Genomic DNA, 25922 nt, shown 5'->3' on the forward strand with positions numbered 1-25922 from the left:
CAGAAATAGCTAAATGGATAATTTCTGAAATCAAACTTGATTTCTTAAAATAAAGCAGAAAATAATTACATTCATCTATCAAAGGGAATGCATATGCATATATATATATATATTCACTGTACATGCATATTATTTCAAAGAATGAATAACAGCATATTGTATAAAACCAAGGAAAAAAATCTATTTGGTTAAAACATGGAAATTCTAGGTGGCATTCTGACTCTCAAAATAGCTTTGCTTCAAAATATGTTATATGAATATCAGAAATAACTTCTCTGAAAAACTGATACATAATATTTACTGTATTACAAACAAATTTTGTATAGGGTTTTTAAGAAGGAGGAAAATAAAGTAAAAAAAAATATTACAGAAAAAGAATGGCTAAAATCAACCCAACTAAAAATATATGGGTATATTTCTCACCGGCCAAGAAAACACTGCCAGAGTGGACGATTTTGTGTTGCTAGGTCAGAATCTTTAGAGCCAAATAACTTCGCTAAAAGCCTTACGACAGCTAAGCGTTCTTCTCCATCATTGCTCTGCCGATTGAAAAGGAAAAGGGTCCCCCCCCAGGTTAGCATTAAACTGAAATGTACAGATATAACATTTATGTAATTAGACCATTTGCTCTTGTTCCATAAAATAAGCTACATCAAACTAATGCTAAGTTTTTAAGTTATGCATTCCACATGAAATTCTTTCCCATGTTCAGTATGTTACTCTACATACGGACTACAAAAATGTCACAGAAAAAAGGCATGCCTATGAAGAGATACCTCAGTTTAGGCGGACAAAAAATGGCATACAACATAATGAGGGTGATCTGGGCTGGGATCAGACCACCTTTGGGGGCAACAGGACACACTTAGAATTTTAAGAGATGCCCTAAGCGTTCTCAGAGAATAACTGCCAGAGGGCCTTGCTGTTTACAAAATGGCTATCATGGTGGCATGGCCAGTCATGAAAGAACTTTGTTACCAGAAGACAAATGGGTGAGATTGCTCCCCGTTCTCCTGTACTCCTCCATCTGCTTTATTCCACCTCAAAGTAACTTCATTTTTTACTGGCAGGTGGGCATTTGAAACAAAAAGTACAATACTACAGCCACCTCTTAATTTGTATTTTCAAAAAATGCCTACAGAGTCGATACTGAGTCCAGACGTTCTCTTGTGAATAAGTGAGATACTGAAGGCTGCTGTTTTGCAATGTCCACAATGTGCAATGTGTTTTTTAAAAAATTAGTTTCCTAGTTTTTAAAAATAAAAATGTTCAGAAAATGTATCCAGGTCACCTGGGGAACTGATGGAGGCCAACAGAAGCATTCACAGTTGAACTGATGCTTTAACGAACTCGGCCTCATGCTTTAATTGGAACAAATACTTTTATCACTCTATCAGGCAAAAGACACGACCAAAATAGCTGTTTCAGACATGGCTGTGCCTTGTGACTGCTAGAAAATTTTAAGAGGTAATTCCACGTTGTATCATTGACTAGTCCTATCCATCTATAGGTCCCCTCATATTTCGAAAGCAGTCTGCCATTCAGCTATGAACTTATTCTATGTTTCATAAACATGCCAGTGAGCCAGTGATTCTTTGGAACTTGCCCAAGATATAGCCACTTCCATTGGCAAGTGCAAAAACAAATTTGTTCTTAAAACCACACAGCTTCCTGCTAGCATGCATGCCTGTCCTTAACCATAATTATGTCAAAACAGCAAAACACACATTTCAGCGCAACCTCTCCACTTCTACCGTTTTGTACCTGCTTCTCAACAACATGCAAAAGTGCATAACGAACAGACTCGCTTTTCCCCTACCTGCCTTGTGCAAATGCTACAGATTTTCACATATACAGAATCTGATGTAAGATGAATTCTTCTTACCTTCAGCTTGAACTCAAGCTGTGGCATGACAGACAACAGTAAATTAGGATCGATAGCGAAAAGTTCTTGTATTAGATCAAATATGTGCTCAGACAAGTCACTCACAGAAGACTTTCCTAGTACCAAAACCTGATTAAAAAACTAATAAGAGAGAAAAAGGTTATTTTAAAGAGTAAATATTTTCAAAGAAGCGCCTACAAATTTTAACTGCTTTGATTGTCACCATAACTCTATCACATCTTTGCAAAACTGTGTTAAGTATTTAAGGTACTGTGGTTTCACTATAGAAACAGACAATTTCTATTCAACAGGCAGTATCAAAGATGAACTTCTATCGCTCTCACACATGCGCTGGAGCGGACTGCAGGATGCCAATATCCTCCTCAAGGCAGTGAAAGCCATTAAGAATTCCTGTCTCAAGTTGTAGAGCCAATTAAGAAAGGGTAGACACCAACAGTCATTAAAAAATGGAGAAATAATTTCCAAAGTGCCAAAGCAAGACTCTCCTGTGGAGTTTAACACATTTTAGGCAGCAAGTCTATTTCCCAAGGACACTACAAATTAAAAGATTAACATTCTATTTCAATGCAGAACAGCATTGTCTGGTAGTCAGTCTATTAGTATCTGATATCCTGCAAATGAGACTAAAGCAAGCAGCTTTGAAAAGAGAATTAGCCATCATACTACAGATAGTCCTTGACTTACAACCATTCGTTCAGCAATCGTTCAAAATTACAATGGCACTGAATGAAGGGACTTATGACCTGAGCCCAAAGTTACAGCTGTTGCAGCGCCCCACAGTCATGTGATCAAAGTTCTGGTGCTTGGCAGCCCACCTGCGCTTATGACCGCAGAGGCGCTTCAACTGCCTCCACCCGCCTATCTCCCCCCCATCTCTGCCCTTTTGGCCACCCTGCACCCTGCCTTGCGGAGTGACAAGCAGCCCAGGACTGCACAGCTCTGGGGCTGCAAGAAGCATGAAGCCCGAGCCTGCCCCAGCAAGCATGCGTCCACCCAGCTGCCTTCTCTCCCAGTTCCCCACACCGACCTTTCACCTTTTTCGCCCAGCTGCCATGGTCAAAGCAGAAGTGCCTTGCTGCCTTTGCTGTCTCCTTTTCAGACCCAGTTTCTCTGGGGAACATATCCTTTACGTGGCTCCCTGAGCCTTCAGAACGCTGTCTTTGGAAACCTACACTGTGTTCACGGAGCTTTCGTAAAGACAGGGCAGGTTTCTGAAGACAGCACGGAGACTTTGGAAAGAAACCTGCCCTGTGGAGGATACATTTGCTAGAGAAGCTGGGTCTGAAAAGGAGACAGCAAAGGCAGTGAGATACTTCTGCTACGGCTGTGGTGGCTGGGTGAAAAAGGCGAAAGATTGGTGCAGGGAACTAGGAGAGAAGGCAGCTGGGTGAACGAATGCTTGCTGGGGCAGGCTGCAGCTTCATGCTGTGCTGCAGCTCAGGGACCTCTGAGGTTCTGGGGCTGCTTGCTGCCCCAGGCAGGGTGCAGGGCGGCCAAAAGGGTAGAGGTGGGCAGGAGATATGCGGGTGGAGGGAATTGGAGGCAGACCCTTACCTTACTGAGGCTCAGGATTGGATGACTTGGATTGGGGTGGGTCCTTGGCTAACGAATAGTGAAATTCACTGGGAATTGCCAGGATTGCAGTCATTAAGCAATGCAGTAACATAGCATCTTGCTTTATGACTGCATCGCTTAGCAATGGAAATTCCAATCCCAGTTGTGGTCGTAAGTCGAGGACTACCTGTACCCAATTTAAGAGGTAGCTGCAGCTAGAATCATATTGATGGGCTTGTATAAGATGATTATTTTGTAACATGATACAACATAATTAATAATTTTAGCTAACAGTATTTTTAACACACAAAACCTTTCAGTTCCATCTCTGCATCACAAACAGATTCATAGTTAACAGATAATCCTATTTGAATGAATTATCTTTAGTGTTTTATTTAATGTAGGTACAAGGCTTTAAAACTAGTTTTTATTAAAAAACTCATATTTTTCTACAATTTGCTTGCAGTTTTTTATTCAGGCACTTTGTAAGCATTTATAGCAAGTAATACTTCCAGATAGACATATATAACCCACATCACTGTTAATTAATTCTACCTCTAGAAGTAGGAGAGTCTAAAAATCAATGTGCTACAGCCACTATTTTCTTCTGTTTACCAGCAGACAACGTCAGCTAGCTAAGCTGGCCAACAGTATGATTCTGTCATGAACCTACATGAGTTTGGCTTATCTCTGACTGAAAAAGCGGGAAGAGAGCTGTGTAAAAGAAGGGGGATTATGATTGCTAAGTAACTGTCTAATAGAGCATGTAAAGTATCAATACTCATTTTCAAATTTTACTAATTTGCTGTGATGAATCCACGGAAATATTCAAAACAAGTAAAGATTTAAAAATGTAGCAATCACTAGTATGTTAAAACATATATTACATACATTGGCAATGCATGGCTCAATGGTTTGGACTGTTCTTTTCAACAAGACTTTTGCAAGATCAAATGCCTGTTTATTAAGGTTCTAGAATAAAGAGAAAAATGTTTAAGAAAAATACAGTGGTTATCAAGTAATTTATACTAGATAGAGATTTCTGAACACAAGATATGAGACAGACCTTAAAGTATGCACCTATACAAGAAAGACAGACAGACAGACAGACAGAGAGAGAACAAATTACAAACCTCTCTCCTCCCCGCCCCCCGGTGGGTAAAAGATGCAAACCTTGCATTCATGAACAACCTTACTATACACCTGTCCTCTTTATAGATAGTAAAATATGATTCAGCAACATTCTAGTTTGGTATGTACATAAAATCTTCCTAATTCCATTGTTTAACCTTCTCTTTTTGGTCAGGAAGAGTCATAAATTCTAAGTTGGTAATATGGTACTCAGAGATCTCCAAAATTTAACAAAAAATTAAACAATGGCCTAAACCTCATAAGTTCATCAAGCTCTATGATCTTGTAAAATTGTCTACATCATTGCATGATTCACCCAATGACTTAACAGACCAATCGCTAACCTCCAATTTAAAACAACTTTTTAAAAACTGCCCTAATAGGCCCACTAAGTATAACTTCACTAATTATATGTTGACAACAAAATATAAGATAAACACATGCCAAGTGCCTAGTTGTTGCTTTTATCAACATCTCCCTTATAACTCTTCTGAACATTTGTGCATTTAAAAATGAGATTGCAACCATTAAGCACCAGTAGGAACAAGAGAAAGCAAAGATCAGCAGAAGGCCAGCAAGCTTTCTATTATTTTGGCAAAACATCCTGTAAGATAAGACTTTAAATTTATATCACAAGAATGGGAGGAAGAACTTTTTTGTCTTTGCAAACCTTGTGTGCAGGAATGAGGTTGATAAGAATTGAGTCCAATAGTTCTTGAGTCACTCCATCGCCTTCCATGATGATAGAACTCATCAAATCTAGCATATGCATTTGGACTTTCTGGTTGTGGCTATTGCTAAATATAACATTAAAATTAGAATAGATTATTAATTGACAATAGTGGTGCTACTCAATTAAAAAATCTTGTTACTAAATTACAGTCAAGTTAATAATTTTTTCCACCTGATTTAATAAAAATGACTGGGCCATATGAATGACATTTTAAGTTTAGACATAACTATACATTTAGATTATTCAAAGGGCTTTCTCTCCTTGATTGGACTGGGAAACAGCACAACTGAAAGTTACTCTGGTTCTTCTGTTTTTCCCATGCCTCTCCCACTAATCCAGGTGGTGCTTGTTGTTGCCTCCTCCACTGCAGCATTAACACTGATTACCAAAATCCCTTCCTTAGGATGAAGAGACAGGGGTACACTGTATATCACAAAGATTCCTAACATCTCTGCTCTGAAATGAAGTCACTCTTAATGCAAAATGAATTTACCAATTCCGGGTGAACAGTTAGTTTCTTCTCAATATAGCAGCACCCCAAAGGCAGAAATATGTATTTTTATATGGGAAGATAATGTGTTACAATTATGGACAATGCTGGATAAATAAATTAAAACTGCCCTTGGTTCTTTCAGATTACTATATCTTTGTCCTCCACCAATTGTCTTGCCAGTTAATTATTTTGACTCACAGAACTGAATGGAAGCTATAGAGAAGCAAAATGTTCACAAACCTCTTTCATGCTCATTACTTGTATATTAGATTCATAAGATATAAAGACCTTGACTTTGATGTTTAAGCATGCCTGTGGTTGCCATGGTGCAGTTCTCAGCTAGGTAATTCTGCCATTACAGAATTTATTTTTGCAATCCACAAGGTTCATGTTTAATATTGCTAGTACTGTTTTATAAAGTTGCAATAAAACATAATTATGTTGTATAAGAATACATATCTTTATTAACATAACACAATTAACATATGCCGCCCAAAGTCACTTTGTGTGAGATGGGCGGCCATATAAATGTGACATATGAATGAATGAATGTCTGCGTAAGAGGTGGGAGTACTCCAACTTACTTGATAACTGAAAAGAGAGTCCTAAAAAGCTGAATAAAAATTTCATTGCAATCTTCCAACTCAAAGCAGATGTTGTAAGATTTAACCCAAGCTAAATTCTATAACAAAAACAAAGCATTATCATTATCATTTCAAGCTGAACTCCACATATATGGCAAAAAGTTAGCATAATCCTCAAAATAGCTTGCCGATATGATAAATAAAACACTGGTTTGTTGAAAAATGCATGGTAAGATATCATATTTTCTGTATGCTGTGATATATTAAAATAAAAATAGGAGCAAAGCCAAAAGTATTTTGTCTTGTTGGTTTTCAACAGAAATTGAAAAAGCATATATTAAGCTACAACAATCATAAACATAACTGCAGTTCTGTTGAGCACTGATATATATTTGGTTTAAATTGATAAAGATTCTTACCTCTAATAAGTAAAAGTATCTGTTAAATTGAGGGCTTTTAGTGTCCTCTAATCCTTTTAACTGTCTTGTAATAAACAAAAATATATCCTGCAAAACAAGGAGGAAGATTTTTAAAAAGTGGATCAAGACATGGGAACATTGCTGTCATTAGAGTTCTATCTAGTTCTTTTTAATTTAAGCGATACTCTCAGTATTAAGAAAATTCACAAAGGAATTCAGATATAATGATTAACTATAGTGGTGCTTAAAAGTTTGTGAACTCTTTTGAATTTTCAATTATTTCTGCATAAATATGACCTAAGCATGATAAATATGACCTAAAATGTGATCTGTTCTTCACACAAGTCCTAAAACTAGATAAAGAGAACCTAATTAAGCAAATGAGTTTGTAATCTCCAAACATCTGTTCATGCCAGTTCCTCCATATATTGAAATAAATATCTTTTGTGGAAGGTATTTAAGCACCACTGCTTAACCTTACACAAACAAAGCTACATATGTCTTGAATTCATATACCCCTCCCCCTTAGTTGGCAATATCTTAAATTTTATGTCCATTTCTGATTCATACAGTTTGTATCCAACAAACGAAGGCTAAAATTAAACACATTTTAAACTCTAGAATTCAGTCTCCCTGGGGTCATATATACAATCTGCATTTTTTTTCCAACAAAAAACAAAGCAAACACTTCTACTTATTCTCCCTTTGGGAGGGGAGGTTGCAAGGTTAAAAGCTGCCTCAGTTTGTTCCCATAACAATTAATCCTGGTTTATTATTACATCTGCATTATGGTACTATCTGTTTCTGAGGTAGTGAGACAACTTACCCATTTCTTTGAAAATTCCAAGAGCCAAAGAAGATGGAAATAATTTGTTTTACCTTGAGTTTATCATGTGAAGTATATGGTGCTTCTGGGGCATAAATTCGAAAAATATCAGCCAAGCAACAAGCTACAAGGAGACGGACATCTTTATTGGGATTCCTGAGGAAGAATTCTGATGCAAGGTGCAAGGCTAAGGGGAGATATTGTTGTTTCTCATCTTCTGAATCCTGGTCCATATCCATAAATGTTTTCACTACCATCTAGGAATCAACAAACAATATAAACATTTCCTATTTTCACCCAACTCATAATATGATATACGATTAATTGAAAACAACAATTTGGCAATTGTATGCCTTACAAGATTCTTGTTTAATGCTCGCATAATTAACTTATTCAACCTTTAATATACGTATTGCATCTTCAATATGACATTTTGCAGACATGTTTAAAGTCCGAATAAAATAGAGAAAAACAAAACAATATAATGGAGTATATAAAAATAAGATTAAAAGCAACAAACAAAAATTAAAAATAAAATCATTAAGGAGGCACACCATGATAACATATCTGTACTGTTTAAGAGTAAGAGAAAAAAATCTCCACCGCCTGGAATATAAAAAGATACTTTTCCTGATATGAAAATGGAATGCATATAAGCTGAGGAAAATACTCTAACAGAATAAGACTATCACTAAAAGGCTGCTATAGAAGATAAGGATACCAAGAAGAAAACCTCAGATAACAGATGAATTCATATGTCAAAAGGACCAATAGATTGCTTTAATAAACTTAAAATAATTAAGCATTTTCTCTAAGGTAAAGTACTCTAAAGCAATGAAAAGTTTAAAAAAAACAAAATTTATTATAAGATTAAAGACAAGAGATTCAGTTAAAAGTCCCCAAAATGTCAATAGTTTTCTATGCAAACAAAATTTTGCTTGTGCAACCAAAATTTCTCTTCCTTCTTTCAAGCCTGAAGATTCCCAAGTATGGTCAGAAGGATTCCCTCCCCCCCAATTTTTAGATCAAATTTAAATTATTTGGGGATCTAGAATGGAGAGAGTCTGCTCCACTTTCGTTTCCGTTTTTCAGACCAAAAGACACTAATGGATACTTAGAGCTGCGCAGCACTTCAGATTTGTTCTCAAAAGATGCTTTGGAATCCTCAGCAATATAAACATGGTATCAGTATGCAACTCCTTAAAGAAGTTGAGTCTTCTATAGTAGCCTTTTCCAGTTCCCAATCAGCTGTTTGGAATCAAGTTCAAAGACTGATCTGTGTCTTTCTGCACATTCTGGGTCTTCCACCATAGGTCCACAGCAGAAAACCTAGCTTGCTTCAGCAACTTTCTTGAATAAAGCATACTTAGTCCTCACAAATGTAAGGTGAGACTGATAGTGTCTTCTTCCACCTTACAATAGCCTCTGGAAGTGCCTAAAAACAGTGTCCCTGAAGCATCTCTTTTGTCAATCAAAAACAGGATGCGTTGGTGATGGGTAGACACTGGCCAAAAGAAAAAAGAAAAAAAAAGAGCAATGTCTAAAAATTAGATAATTCTGTTCATAGGCCTAAATAGCTTGATCGATTGATTGATTGATTGATTGTGCTATTTTCTTCCAGTTCAAGGCACTCTACACAGCATTCCCTCTTCCAATTTTTCTCCAAAACAACCTAGTGAGTTAGGTAGGCCTGAAAAAGAGTGACTGACCCAAACTCACCCAGTGGACTTCTGTGGCTGAGGGTGGACTTGAACATGGATGTCCAGGGTCCTAGTCCAACACCTTCACCACTATACCACATATTGTACTAGACAATAAAAATCAAACAGGAAATTACACATTAGGATGTTGTGTTATATAATGTGCTCAAAATCCAGTCATGTACACTGCATTCAACTGATTTAAAAATCATTACACTCATGACAACTAAAAAGTGATAGTTATCTTATTATACAAAACTCATGATTTTATAGCACCCTGTATCAGTTAACTCTGTGAAAGAAAGCTAAAATTGAATTTCAAATTTAAATTTAAAACCTAAGATTTAAATTCAGGTTTTCTGAATTCTCTTCAGGTTATAAGGTTGTCTCTCAAAATATGAGAAATATATATTTATTCTTCTGAGTTGTTGCCTCAGGAGTTGTCTCCAATAGATATCTCGTTCAAGGAAAAAAAAATCAAACTATGTACCTGCCCTAAATCCATGTGATTCAAAGGTTAAAAAACAAAGACTCCTTGAATGGAGTTAAACTACTAGTGGACAAATACAGGTAGTATTCTTTGGCAACATTATGGAAGCTCTTTACCATTACTTTCTTCTAGGTAATTTTTTTTTTCTACTTCCTAGTCTAGCCAACAACCTGAAGTGTTCTTACTGATCTCCCAACCATACTTTTCAAGTTCACCCAAGGTCAACTCATACATAATTCAAACATCAGGTCCCATCAGGTCTTCCTTGGTACTTAGGAGCCTGAATTCTACCTCAGCGATATACTTCCTATATTCTCCCCTAACTGATCAGAAAATGTACTATCAGAAAGAAAGTATATGGACATAACAGCATTAACAATATTTGTCCTATCTTATATACAATTAATCAATTATAATTCCTCATGGAATAATTTCCATTAACAGGCTTTAAGTGCTGTTAAGAGATTGATGAACTCAACAACAAACAAGACTCAAAACTATTAAATTAACTTTTGTAAGATTTCTTTTGTAATTTTATTTGTCCCTAGGGAATTTTGACTTTTTTGTTGCTTTCTCTATAGTCTTCAAACTCTGTAAAAATACCCCCTCACACAGCCATATAAATATATCTACTTAATCTCCATAAGTGCAACAATATTAGAAATATGTGCACGCAGAACAACCTTAAGTACAAAACATAGATAAGACTACAATTCATACTTTTATCAAGACATGTAACAGAATTAATGCTTTAATTTCTGTTTAATATCCACATTAATTTATACTTTTACACTGAGTATGGACTGCCCTTCCTCCAGAGAATGGACGTTGCTCATTCAAGAATAAAAGCCTCCAGAATTCCAACTCTATCTCCAAGACAATGTTCAGGAGCTCAGGTAGGACTGCTGCTGACCAGCAGTCCTACTTTGTCTCTGTAGCCCAGTTCCACACACAGGCACTTACATACAACCTCTTCTGGGGCAATGTACCTCATCACCTTGAGAGTCTCATCTATGATTGTGTTTACCTTTCTTCCTTGGCCTTGGCACTGCAGCTAGATCTGAATCCTGGGTAGTTACATCTTTGACACAGCAACATTCCTATTGCTGCCCAGCCAGATTTTAGTAATATATACCAGATCTTCCCTTCTTCCAGCATTTTATAATGCTGTTTTTTTTCCGCACAGCCCTGGCATTTATAAGCAGGAGCTAGAGAGTAAGGCACGGAACAATTCAGACATCTGGGCACAGGACTGAGGCAACAAATTTAGAAGAACAGATCCTTCTCCTATCTTGGCCTACACAGTGCTCCCACCATACCTGCCCCTGCCCATCAATTTGAACCTACATCATTTCACTCCTCTCCAAAAGCAAACAAAGGACTTGTTCCCAATTTCAACCCTACATGCCCCAACAAATGCCTCACAAGCATCCACCACCATGTGCAGGTAACTTCTGCAAGTCTGACTTGGTCATCACTTTTAATGAACCCTGCAAAAGTCCATACACACTCTTCAGCTACCCTTCTCCCTGCCTGTTCCCTCTTCTCTCACTATATAGAGGAAACCACCTTTTGCTTCATTGCCTGTTACCCAGGGAACACAATGTTATGGTCTAAATCACTTTGGTAAGATCTACCTTCCAGTTTACTACTTTTTCTGGCTTAGTTTCATGTTGGTTTCTGGGGCCAGCACCAGGCCCTAGCTAAAGTTATCTTTTCTAGCCTCATTGCCCTCTCAATTCCACCAGCAGCCATTACAAGATCTCTCCAATGGAGCAGGCAATCTCATTCCTCCTTCTCTGCTGAGGTTACTCTCACTGACCTCTGCAGTGGCAGGGTTCCAGAAGTTTGATTCTCAGCTCCAGTGTCTGGTACATGTCTCAGACATTGTTCCTCTCACTTCCCTAGTCCTCCCAGAATGAGACTTGCTGGAAGTGCTGCCAATACATCTCACCTCCAGCTAATAGTCTCATCACCCTTAGGAGCTTTTCTCAGGTGGCTCTGAGATGGGTCCAAACACAAAAGCAACAATTTCCACTATAGGTAGTCCTCAACTTACGACCACAATTGGGACCGGAATTTCCATCGCTAAGCAATGTGGTCATAATGTGAGACATCACATGACTGCATCACTTAGTGGCTGCAATCCCGGCACACCTCATTGCCGTTGTTAAGCTAATTCCACCAGCCATTAGCTGAGGACCCACCCCAATCCAAGCCATTCCGGGCTTGGTCTATCCCAGTCTTGAGCCTCAGTAAGGTAAACAACTGCCTCCAACTCTCCCCACTCATCGATCTCCCTCCATCTCTGCCCTTTTGGCTGCCTTGCACCCTGCCATGCAGGACAGCAAGCAGCCCCAGAACCATGCAGCTCAGGGGCTTCTTGGTCCTCCTTCCCTGTTTGCTCGCTTGCTCACACCAGGGCCCTCCTTCCCCCTTCGCACACATGCCCCAGCGCCCTCCTCCACTCACTCACACGCACAGACCATGCCGTCTTTCCCTCACTCGCACCAACACTCTCCTTCCCTCCCTCACATGTACCAACTCATACACACCAGCGACCTCCTCCCCACTTTGCTTGCTCACACACACTACACCCTCCTTCCTTTGCTCAAGGACTCTCCAGGGGCACTTCTGGCAAGCACTCTGCAGCTCATGTTGGAAGCTGCTGGATGTTTATGATGCTTTCTCCTTCCTCCTGCAAAGCCTCCTCCTGCAAAGCCCCAATGTGTGTAAGCAAGCGAAGAGGGAAGGAGGGCACTGGTGCATGTGAGCGAAGGAGGGCGCAGTGCATGCAAGCAAATGAGGAAGGAGGGTGCTGGTGCCTGCGAGCAGAGGCATGGTGCAAGCAAGCAAAAAGGGAAGGAGGGCTCAGTGCGTGCATGCGAAGGAAGGAGGGCACAGTGCATGCCTGCCAGTGAAGGGGAAAGGAGGGCACTGGTGTGTGTGAGCGAGTGAAGGAGGGCGCAGTGTATGTGCATGAGCGAAGGAGGAAGGAGGATGAGGTGCATGCGAGTGAACAAAGGCCAGGGTGGGTGGGGGAGACTTACCTGAGTGACTTGCAATCTCCCCTGCCGGTTTCCCCATTGACTTTGCTTATGGACAGCTTGCAAGGTTGCAAATGGCGACCACGTGATCATGGGGTGCTTGCACCCAGATCACAATCATGCCCAGATCACAATCACATGACCACGGGGGCATTGCAACAGCCATAACTTTGGGGACCAGCTGTATGTCCATTTTTTCAGCACCATCGTAACTTCAGTCACTGAACGAGCGGTCATAAGTCAAGGACTACCAGTATCCAAATCTTATTTCACTGTCTCCTCCATCTTCTCCTTCAATTTTCTCTAAAACAGTCATTTTGTTGTTTAGTCGTTAAGTCGTGTCCGACTCTCCGTGACCCCATGAACCATATTGCGCCAGGCCTTCCGGTCCTTCACTGCCTCCCTGAGTTTGCTCAGTTTCATGCTCAAAAACAGTCATCTCTACCACAAATGACTCAATATTTCACTTTCACATTTTCTTCTCTTTGTAACTACTACTTTTCCTTTCCTTTCCTTTCCTTTCCTTTCCACTACTAATAATCTTATCTGCTACAGCAAAAACCTGCAGTAACATTCCTATCATGTGAGAGCTAACTAACTAGACAACTAAATTTGGTAAATCTTTTTAAAAAGTTGCACACACAAAAAAACTAGGCTGGCCTGTAGCACTGAGCATAAGAAGGAGAACATCAGCAGAAGAGAAGGAGGCTTTCTCTTCTCTTGCTAGCATGTGGAAGGCTAGTTAAGCTAGGCACTTTTGTGTCTTCTTTGTTGATCGTTATTTCTTTTCACAGCTATAAGTGAGTCAAGTTGACTGCTACTTTTACTAATTGGTAAGGTAGATTGTTTCATTACTCTATTTTTGAAGGAAAACAGAAAAGCCATTATGTTGAAAAGAATGGCTCTAATATGGTGCATCCTAAATAAATATAATTAGAGCATGCTAGTAAGACAAACCTATGAATTCTGCTGCCTGCCATCTTTCAAGTAAGGCTGTATTTTTAAAAGGAATTATTACTCTTTCCCTAATACATTAATAAATGCAGCCCCTGGGGCTGAAGAACACAGCTATACAGAGGACATGCATGGTACAAATAAGGCTATTGTGTGCAAAAATGTTTTGAATGTTCGTTTCTCCCTCAAGGATGAGCACTCAGCTGGTAATAGCTGATCTCAAGAAGCTAACTAAAACCTGACTAGTACTTGGATGAGAGTTCAGGAGGAAAGTTTAGGGCTGTAAGTCACACACACATGAACAAATAATCCAAAAGGTTAAAGATACCACCTACAGCTGCCTTCCCCTTCCTAATTCATGCAAAAATTTAATGAACTTTTCTTACTTTTGCCAACTGAAAATATTTTTTGCCAATCCACATTACATTTTTGTGTAGATATTCTTTGCCCTTATATCCTTTGTCCCATATATCCTGTCCCCATATCCTTTTTCTACACCTTTAATACATATGTTAATTAAGATTATACTATGCTAAAATCAAACCAAGTAAAGAAACCAAATACTATTCTTTAATAACTGGAATCTAATTAAATGGATGTATGTGAAATTGTGTTATTAGCATCCTAGTCAGTTGCTCCTTAATTTTCAACTCAGGAAATAATCTTCCCTTATCACACACATCAGGGTATAAACCTTATGTCATATGGGGACTGAACAAACCACAATAAAACATATTGGGGGCCACATGCCATTGTTCTGGAGAGCTCAATTCACCATAGAAATATACTCCCCAATGTGCTTTCATGCTTATTCACTGCAATTAGGCTTTAAAATAACTTCTGCTAACAACAATGGAGGTTATTTTAACACCTGATTACAGCATATGGGGGCTGCCCTTTCAAATGAGTGATCTCATAAATGCCACCCAGATAACCTTAGGGCTTTAAAATAACCTCACTAAAAACAATGGAGGCTACTTAAAAGAATATGAAAAACAGAGAACTTATCAGTTAAGTGATAACAGTTTCTCTCTTTTCCCTGAGGATATGGGAGCAGAACAGAGTCTTGAAAAAAATGAGATTTCCTTTAAGGAGCTTGCAGGAAAACTGGGAAATTTCTGGAGTTCACCATACTTTATATATATCATTTAGGTGATATTCAGGTGCTTTACAACTGGCAGATGTTTACGACCATCGCAGCATCCTGTGGTCACGTGATTGCCATTTGTGCACTTCACAGCTGGCTTCCAACAAGCAGAGTCGATGGAGAAGCTGGCAGTAAAATCTCAAGTTGTAATCATGTGATGTCTTGCTTAATGATGGAGTTGTCAGTCCCAACTGTGGATGTTAAATGAGGACTAACTGTAGTTTGACTCATATTGTAAATATAACCTTTCATTCATCTGTTACTAATTTCAAAAGCAATGTCAATATTGCTCCATGGATTAAAGCAATGAAAACGTTCTTTAAAAATCAAGTATACCGGGTGTCCCCAACTCTTGGGCAACTGGCATATTTGAAATTTTAAGAAAATGTTCAATACTGCACAGGGAAAATATTCACTTCCAACATACAAGCATCTTTAGCTCTTCAAAATCCTTCTTGCATGCGTCTAGCCCTCAGGATGCTACCAAGCACATACATGTAGCAGCTTACTTATACTGTATTTTCTGGATTGACTGACACACAAAGCCTAAGACTGCAGTCACACACACCATTTTTATTTTCTAAGAATATGCATAGGTTTCCTATGAGGCCCAACCAGCAGCATCTGGAAGGGGGGAGTCAAATGAGGCAAGACGGCAGTCACAGTATAGAGATTTAAGCCCTGTCTCTTTTGTATATGCATCAACGTAACACATATGTACAAAAGGGCAGAACTTCAATCATGATGTCACAGCCATTATTTTGTATCTTTTGACCTCTTTCCTAACACTACTGGGGGAAATTAAAATGGTGGTAGAATCTGATCCTTTGCAACCTGCTGATTTCACATTTATTAAGTTTATTAAAATAATTCCAAAAGCAAATTAAAAAGATACGGTTAGGGAACCTGGTGGGAACTAAGAGGAAGAGTACCACAGACCTCAGCTACATGGCCATTCTATTTCTTGGTTCTATCCATGGTCAAAATATGTACTTTGTTTTATCTGCTAATTTTAGCATATGTTTAAGGGACACTGAAATATCAGAAGAGGATTGAAGGCTTGGAATTGTGTTTCTTCACATTTCAGAACTTGATTCACCATCAAGCATCCCAAACTATTGGTCATTCTGTCTGTAGCTGCTGTGGACTACAGGTCAACATCTGGAAAGCCACAAATTCCCTGTCATATTTAGAATAGGGCAACTGAAACAAACATTATTTAGCTATGTCTAATTCAACTTTAATTATTTCAGTGTGTCTACTCTAAGTTTGCATGACATATTTAACAGTGCCATCATGGTATACAAACACTATAACCCAGTCAATGATGAAGAAGAGCTCAACTAATTTCGGCTGGTCAGCTGTTTTATATAGTCATCCTAATGCAAGCACAGAGATGAAGCTATTAAGTAAACCCAAAAAAACGGGGTGCCATAGGAATTAGTCACCATTTCACCCTCTATCCTGTGGCCACATAGGGTGGATTAAACAGAGGCAGAGAAGAGCAACAGATGGGCAATACCTAGTAGGTCATCCTATTATCCCACTTTTATCATCGGGAAGTTATTTAACCATCATCTATTGGATGTAATGTATTTTCAAAAAGTAAAAGTCAAGACTGTGTCTGACCAAACCAGAAGACAAATTCAGCTAAGGCACAGTTCTCAATCTGCATGTAAGACTGATATATATTTTTAATCTGTAAGGGCCTCCTGGCACTCTTCCTGATTGCCAGGAGACCTTTACAATGATACTGCATGGGCATGGTTGCTATTAATTAATGCTGTGCATACAACAAGAAAATTGCTGATGAAATACTTGCATTTCCAATCCACCTCAACAACTCTAATGAATTAGTCTACAGAAGGTCATGGTATTGACTCACAAAATCCACTGGGGTCCAGGGCAGCAAGAAATTTTTACTTCAAGTCTAGTGTTCTATCCAGTTAAAAATAATACCCAATTATACATCTCCATCCCGGGTGACCTAAGTGATGCTGTGACTACCCTCCCGTGGTGCCTGGATGGGGCCAACAGGCTTCAGCTGAACCCTGGTAAGACATAGTGGCTGTGGGTTCGGGGAGCCTCAAGATCTAGGAGTTTATCACCTTTGGTTCTTGATGGGGTCGCACTACACCAGACAGACCCGGTGCATAATCTGGGGGTCCTCTTGGACTCACGACTCCTGTTCGAAGAGCAGGTGGCAGTCGTGGCTAGGAGGACCTTTGAGCAACTTCGTGTTGTGCGGCAGTTACGTCCCTTCCTCGATCAGGAGGCCCTCCGCATGGTCACTCATGCCCTGGTCATGTCCTGGTTGGATTACTGTAATGCGCTCTACATGGGGCTACCCTTGAAGAGTATCCAGAAGCTACAGCTGGTGCAGAATGCGGTGGTGAAGACAGTTCTGAATGCCCCTAGGAGGGCACATATAACACCACTGTTATGTGAGCTGCATTGGTTGCCAGTCTGCTTCTGGGTCCAATTCAAGGTGTTGGTCATCACCTTTAAAGCCCTTCATGGGACAAGACCAGGTTATCTGAGGAGCTGTCTTGCGCTGGTTACTTCAGCCCGCCCCACTCGGTCCAGCAGAAGGGGCATGTTGCTAACCCCACCGGTCAAGGAATTTCGACTGGTGGGGTCTAGGCAGAGGGCCTTTTCTGCTGTGGCCCCCACCCTATGGAACAATCTGCCTCCCGACGTCCGGTGTACCACCACTCTCATGGCCTTCAGGAAAGGGGTGAAATCCTAGCTGTGCCAGAAGGCCTGGGGGCCGGATGGGGGCTCACACCAGTGGAGGTGGCTTGTGGGGTAATTGACCTTGCACCCCCCCATCATCTTGAATGTTTTAGTATTTATGTACAGATTTGTTATCTATATCTGATTTTTAATGGATTAATTTATTTTAACTATGGGAGATTTTTAATTGTTGATGGGGTTTCTGATTTTAACTGTGAGCCGCCCAGAGTCACCCGTTGGGGGGAGATGGGCAGCATACAAACTTAGTAATAAATAAATAAATAAATAAATAAATAAATAAATAAATAAATAAAATAGCAGCAAAAGATTACAAATAAAACATACACACGTATACTACACAGAGACTGCAAGAATTACTGCAATCTGAAGAACAATTACTTATGTTAAATTCCAAATAAGACTGCTTCAAACAAAAATTTGAAATAGTTGTTTGCAATCATCCAGAATGTAGCCCATACTGTATTAGGCTATCTTCCCAAACTATCTTCCCAAACTAACAATAGCCCAAGCTATTCATATGATAGTTTGTAAAATATGTTTTAATGTACGTATCAGGAACAATAATAATTTGCAATACAATCCATTTTCTCTGCTCCCAAGCCCAGTCCCCCCAAATTTTTAAAAATTCATTTATTCCCATTCCACTATGACCCACCTACCCAAATTGTTTCCAGCCCTTATTCCTTCTAGTGATAACAATGTTTTGTTTTAAACTGTCCTGATTTTCTATTCTCCATGTTTTTCACATCTGTATAGCAAGCAATAACTCAGTACATCATAAAGCTGAATCAAGCACAAAGAAGCAGCTTCTAAGGGCCTGAGCAACTGCAACTAGAAGCTGAATGTAGAAGGCTCTGAGCTGAAACTATATCTAGATATGACAGAAAAATGACATTATAATTATGTATAGTAATAAAGTCACACACATTCTGTTTTGATCTCTTTGCACTGTTCTTCACACATCTGACACAATTTCAAGAACCTATTCCAGTCATTTAGCACAATGCATAACATACATAGCTTTGTATCTCAGTTTATTCATGAAAACTCTAGTTAGCAACATGCTGGTTATATTCATGGTTCATACATCTGACTTAAAATTATCACCCACAGCTGGCTGACAGAAAAACAGAGAAGGAAATTGGAGACCAATTTTGGATAGGATTTCAACTGAAATACTTATAAGAATTTAGAATATTTGCAAAAGGCTTCCTTTTTAAATTCACCAATTGAAATATATGTCATAATTTTTCAATAGGTTAGTTTTTTTGTAAAATTAGAAACAACTATAGGCCTGTGAGAATTTTTAGTTTTTACAATTTTTATATTTTGTTCCTGTAAATCACCAATAAGATTTACAGGAAAAATATATAAATGTGAATAGCCACCTTAATGAACCTCAAAGTATACATTCTATTAGAACATTATCTTGTGGGTAGTCAGTTCCAAATATTATTATTTATTCCTCAGACTTTAAAATGTTAATAGGACATTATCCTCATAATTCCTGAGAGAGGAAGTAGTTTGCTCAGAAAACAAAAGTGTGCAATCTCTCAACTAAGCTTTCCTCAAAAGACTTTTCTATTTATAATTTAAAAGTTGAAACTGAACTCTAGAGGTAGGTGGATTTTATTTGCATTCCCCTTGTTTCTGTGATCTGGGTATTTTGTTATGCTACACAGGTTCATAAAATCAGTTTGGTAAGTGTACTCACTTTTAAAGCAAATTATTTGACCTTTGTGACAAGGCAGAACCTGTTAACAGACTCTTTAAAACTAACCATGGTCTCATGCTGGCCATTTTGGGTATCCAAACAGTTTCTCAGATTTCTAAGTGTGGATAAAGGCCTGAAAACATTGGAACCCACGTCTTAATTATACAGAGTGTACTGATTCACAATCCATTCTGTATAACTTATAAAATTCCATTTCTTACTGTTCAAATAATTCAACAGGACCAAAAACAACAACAACAGAGAACTCAGCTGATGAAAGTTTTCTTTTTATGCCAGGTACTAGGTTCTCACTGTTATGGAAGAAAGGCTGTGTCTTCTATAGGTGTGCCACTGGTTTCCCAGGGAAGTTCTGAGTAATACTCTACAGTCAAAATCAGAAAGCCCATCTTTGTTGTCTCTTGAACTTTCTCTCTTGATGGGAGGGTGTCCCACGTGCGTTCTACTAAATCTTCTCTGAGTTGTATGGCACAGTGCAATCCCCCATTGCTGCAAACTTCCACTCCCCCACACATTTGCATCAGGCAGCATACACTTGTTTTGTGAGTGAAGACCCAACAGAAACCAGGTGCCTTACACTGTGAAGACCTGAAGTTCATTCTCACACTTTCTGGTGTTAGTCCTAGCCAGGATTTCATGATAGTCTTAAATAGTACAGATTTGTCCATATTGCCCCAAGACATTTCATAGGCCATAGACAACAGGGAACTAGTTAAACATGATCTCAGAATCTGCACATACTATTCTACCATTTTGTAGCTGTGGTATTTTCAAAGTTGACTACAGAGGGATCTGGATCCTTACCCTCTCTATATTCTGGAAATTTGTACCTTTCACAGAGCTTTCTCCTCCTTCACTAACTCCATTTGTTTAAAGGCTTTCTTCTTTCTCTAGTTCCATTTTTTTTCATTCTATCTGGGTCTGGATTTCTAATTTCTTGATCTCAATTTAGTTGGCACACCAGTCTTGGAATCCAACATTTTTTCCCTGACATGTTTTCTGCCAGATGGCATCTTGCTTCTCAATAGCATACTGGAGAACTTTGCTGCCAACACTAACCAAAGTTATTGTATCAACCCCAGAAGCTAAAAATAAATTCTGAGTGTGCAAGCCCCCTTATTTCTCTAAAAATTAATTAATGGGTGAGGGAAATTTTGCCTATCTGATGCAACTCAGGCACCTGCCACACACAAAACAACTTCCTTTTAAAAAACTTGAAAACCTCATCCTATCTCCTGTTTTGTGGTAGTAGCTTAATAGTTCTTGCTGGTACCACCTGTCTTCTCAGGGTGTGCATCATCTGATGTCTTAACCCTGGTGTGTGTAAGAGAGGGCTCTCGCAATCTGTGCTGCCTCTCTGATAATTAAGAGGTAAAAAAGTAAACAATAGAAATAATGCTACTTAACACATAGGCATGTAACTAAAGTTTTCAGCCCTTCATCCCCCAACTTGGGACCAAAGATAAATAAGAGCAAACTTTATTTTTAAAAGATAAAACATAAAAACCCTGAAAATTATAAAAGAGAATAATGCTCCAGGCAAATTACAAGATAGTGCCAGCTTGAATGAAATGAATGCTTTTCCTCTCCGAGACAGGAGATATTGCATTTTAACGTTAGAGATTAAGGTTTTAAATAAAATGAATATTTTTCTGGCCAGCCTGAATAATAAAAAGTGAGGCTGAAGCTACATAGTATCCTAATTTGTACAAAGAAAGAATGTTAGCATTTCATATGTTAGCACAAATACGGGGGAAAAAAGGGGGGAAAATCTAATACAAATCCTAGCTAGAATATAATTACCTATTTCTAAAGGGGGAAAAACTTTTGTTTTTAATCAAAGACCCTCTGCTTCTTTTTAGTTGGATTTCCTTTTTCTTCCCCCTTGGAAATTTCAACCTTTAATTTTAAGCTCTGGGGAATAAAGTCAGCCTCTCTTTTCTGAGTCTCGTTGCATGGGTTCCATCTCAAGTTTTAAAATAGCCAAAGCTTTTCTATGTATCGTACAGAGGAAGAGATTGAGAATATGTGCATTTGTGAACATGATGGACATCTCTCATTAATTAACATACACTGTATGCCTGACCCTATGGCAATATATACTGTGTGTCTAAGCTGTTAGCTTGTGCAGCTACAGTCACAACAACTCTGATAGTGTTCATAGGTCTGCCTAAGCCCATAAGAATTACTGCAAGGAAAACACTGTTGCGTGAAAATCAGAAACTACAGAATTTATTGCATTTTCAATACATAAATAGAATACATTTGTCCCAGTTTTAAAGACCCATAATCTTTTACCTCTGTTGCAAAATCTGTTGAATGACTCTAACTTCTCAAATAAATACATATCCAGAGATACTGGAATGACTTCTGCACAATATTCAATGTACACGTCAAATTTAGATTTACTGAACAAGTTCTCTTACATCATTTTTTCCAGAATAGTGAGGAAATATAAAAGCTTTCCAATTTGTAAATTTACATCAATGCAAATAAATAAGCAACAGCAAAATTCAGATTTGCATTTGTGAATTTTGAAAAATAAAAAACACTGCTAGATTTTAATTACTAAAATTTGCTTAAATATATTGTGTTTGTCTGCTTATTGCCACTACACCTGTCCACTTGGGTATGGACACGTTGGAGTGTGGGAGGCACACTCATTTCTTTTATAATTTATTTTCACTGCATGTGTTCCTAAGCAATTGTAGCCAGGTGAACTCGCCAGCTACCTTCTTTCTTGCTAAAGTTTAAGGGCTTCAATAAAATGTCTTATGGTTCCTTTTGAATTTTTTTTCATTGTAATACTAATCCTACCACAGTGACTAATCGTTAGTGCGCGTTCATTGAAGCTGGTGAAAACCAGCTTTCTCAACACATGGCCAATCCATTCCCATTGCCTGAATTTTCTACAATCTGTAATAGCGACTACTTTACACTTTCTGCAGACTTTTTCATTTTGTATGATTATTGGAAATTTGATGCCATGAATATACAACACAATGTATTGTCGAAGGCTTTCACGGCCGGCATACGATGGCTGGTGTGGGTCTTCCGGGCTGTGTGGCCGTGGTCTTGAAGTCTTGTTTCCTAACGTTTCGCCAGCACCTGTGACCGGCATCTTCAGAGTGCAGGAGCACAGACAGGAGCAGTTCTCTCTGTGCCCAGGGTGATGTGACCCTTTTGTGGGTATTTATAGAGATCTGGGGGGGGTGGGGGGGTTGGGTTACTGAGTGGCTGCTTGCTTTGGTGTCAGCATCTGTGTGTATCTTCCTGGGGATTAGGCAGGGTTTTTTCTTCTACTGAATTGTTAACGAGGGGCTGCTGGGGGTGATTAGCAAGTTCATTGTGTGAACTGTTCACATGTCCTGGTGGTTGAGCTGAGTTCGTTGACCTTTTGCAGGCTGTATTTTTCAGGACTGGTAGCCAGGTTTTGTTGATTTTTAGACTCTCCTCTTTTTTATTGAAACTGTGCTGGTGTTTGTGAATCTCAATGGCTTCCCGGTATAGCCTGGTATAGTGGCTGTTGGTGTTGTCCAGTATCTCTGTGTTTTCAAATAGGATTTTGTGTCCAGTGTGCTTGAGAGCATGTTCAGCTACTGCAGATTTTTCTGGTTGCTGTAGTCTGCAGTGTCTCTATAAATACCCACAGAAGGGTCACTTCACCCTGGGCACAGAGAGAACTGCTCCTGTCTGTGCTCCCGCACTCTGAAGATGCCGGTCACAGGTGCTGGCGAAACGTTAGGAAACAAGACTTCAAGACCACGGCCACACAGCCCGGAAGACCCACACCAGCCATCGTATGCCGGCCGTGAAAGCCTTCGACAATACATTGAACGCCTCTACGGGGAGGAAACGTTCCAACAGACACGGAGACTAGGAACACTCCGGAACAAAAAAGCACACCTACTATGCTCCTTAACCTTCCTACTACGATGCAGAGACACTGGGACCATCCCAGCTTTTCTCAGAACGAAAAGGACTCTCAAATCTCCACAAGCTAACCGCATTTATGACCGACTTGAACAAGCCCTCCTACGTGAGAGAATACACACAACCCGCAGAAAGCTTGCCATCACAGACAAAGAATTATTTGACACACACATCAGCATCAGTCAGAAAATGAGAAGCCAGGACTGGGACAAGATTGACACCCTAACCTACAGGAAAATGGAAAAGGATATCATTGACCACCCAACCAGCCCAAAGCAAAAGTTTAACAAATGCCAAAACAGTCAACCAAAACCGGCGCTGGATCCCGCCCGCATTGTCATCAATTTGACGGAACGCCAACTCGCGCCAGAAGAAACCGCCATCCTAGCCAAGGGAGGAAACTTCGCAATCACACCCCCCAGAATTCCTGTGGAAGATATCATCGCCAATGTGGAATCAGCCATCCGCCACTGCCCTGAAGAGGAAGCAGAGGAAATAAGGGGTGAGATAGCAAGGATCCTACGGAGAGCAAAGCCCCCCACCAGCAACATAACGAGGAAAGAGAGAAATGCCATAGAAACCCTCAGTTCGGACCCTGATATCATCATCCTGCTGGCTGACAAGGGCAACGCCACGGTAATTATGAAAACAGATGAATACAAAGACAAAGTTAGAGAACTACTAGACCCCACCACATACAGAAAACGAAAACGGGATCCGACCAGCAAAATCATGAAACAAACCAACACCCTGACGAGGAACTCCTCCCTTCACCCCAACGCACTTCAACGCATATGCAAGACAGAAGCCCTTATACCCAGACTATACGGACTCCCCAAAATCCACAAAGACTCGATCCCACTCAGACCCATCGTAAGCGCCATTGGCTCCCCGACATATGAATTATCCAAACACCTGGCCACCCTTCTACAGACCCACATGGGACAGACTCCAGCCCATATCAGAGACTCAGGACATTTCATCGAGAAAATCAGCACCCTGAAACTCAACCCCACAGACAAACTGGTCAGCTTTGACGTGGTCTCCCTGTTCACTAAGGTACCAGTGAGGGACACCCTGGCACTCATCGAACAGATCTTTCCAGAAGACATCACAGCCTTATTTCAGCACTGCCTAACAACCAGTTACTTCCTATGGGACAATGAGTACTATGAACAGATGGACGGCGTCGCCATGGGAAGCCCCCTGAGCCCAGTCGTAGCAAATTTCTACATGGAACATTTTGAAAAACGGGCTTTAGAAACCGCACCCGTTACCCCAACAGTCTGGTTCCGATTTGTGGATGACACCTTCGCAATTTGGAGTCAGGATGAAGAAGACCTACAGAAGTTCCTGAACCACCTAAACAGCATCCACCCCAATATACAATTCACCATGGAAAAAGAAGTGGATGGCCAAATTCCATTTCTAGACACGTTGGTCATACGCAAACCAGACCTCAAATTAGGACACAAAGTCTACAGAAAACCCACCCACACAGACCGGTACCTACACAAAAACTCCAACCACCACCCACGTCAGAAAAGAGGCATTATCAAAACCCTCATGGATCGTGCCAATCGGATCTGCGAAACCCAATTCCTAAACTCTGAACTTAACCACCTTAATTGGGTCCTACAAGCGAATGGCTACTCCAAGAATGAAATAAAAAGAGCCATCAAACCAAGAAAGCAACATGCAACTGAAGAAGAAAAACAGCCACCCACCAATAAAGTATTTCTGCCCTATATCAAAGGGGTCACAGACCGCATGGGAAAACTGATGGAAAAACACAATTTCCAAACGATCTTCAGACCCACCAGAAAAGTGCTAAAATCAGCAAAAGACAAAAGGGATCCCCTCACCGCTGCAGGAGTATACCGCATACCATGCAGTTGCGGACAAGTATACATCGGGACCACAAAACGCAGCATCCATACCAGGATAAAAGAACACGAAAGACACTGCAGACTACAGCAACCAGAAAAATCTGCAGTAGCTGAACATGCTCTCAAGCACACTGGACACAAAATCCTATTTGAAAACACAGAGATACTGGACAACACCAACAGCCACTATACCAGGCTATACCGGGAAGCCATTGAGATTCACAAACACCAGCACAGTTTCAATAAAAAAGAGGAGAGTCTAAAAATCAACAAAACCTGGCTACCAGTCCTGAAAAATACAGCCTGCAAAAGGTCAACGAACTCAGCTCAACCACCAGGACATGTGAACAGTTCACACAATGAACTTGCTAATCACCCCCATCAGCCCCTCGTTAACAATTCAGTAGAAGAAAAAACCCTGCCTAATCCCCAGGAAGATACACACAGATGCTGACACCAAAGCAAGCAGCCACTCAGTAACCCAACCCCCCCACCCACCCCAGATCTCTATAAATACCCACAAAAGGGTCACATCACCCTGGGCACAGAGAGAACTGCTCCTGTCTGTGCTCCTGCACTCTGAAGATGCCGGTCACAGGTGCTGGCGAAACGTTAGGAAACAAGACT

The 25922-nt window shown here is 39.9% G+C and overlaps 1 protein-coding gene across 3 annotated transcripts in view; it reads right to left on the reverse strand.

Moving 5' to 3' along the window:
* The window catches only part of PDS5A (PDS5 cohesin associated factor A), a 70494-nt gene that overhangs the window by 30282 nt on the left and 14290 nt on the right, over positions 1-25922 (reverse strand). For all 3 annotated transcript variants that reach the window (XM_088131216.1, XM_088131215.1, XM_088131214.1), the window contains exons 3-9: positions 7700-7903; positions 6821-6907; positions 6402-6499; positions 5262-5388; positions 4352-4432; positions 1886-2026; positions 424-539 (exon numbers count right to left, since the gene is read on the reverse strand). In XM_088131216.1, coding sequence (XP_087987342.1) covers positions 424-539; positions 1886-2026; positions 4352-4432; positions 5262-5388; positions 6402-6499; positions 6821-6907; positions 7700-7903 — 854 coding nt within the window. The remainder of the gene's footprint in view (positions 1-423; positions 540-1885; positions 2027-4351; positions 4433-5261; positions 5389-6401; positions 6500-6820; positions 6908-7699; positions 7904-25922) is intronic.

The sequence above is a fragment of the Python bivittatus genome, unplaced genomic scaffold (assembly GCF_059951505.1).
Source record: "Python bivittatus isolate LINGU-HERP-01145 unplaced genomic scaffold, Pbiv_v1 ctg000970_np1212, whole genome shotgun sequence".
NCBI lineage: Eukaryota > Metazoa > Chordata > Lepidosauria > Squamata > Pythonidae > Python > Python bivittatus.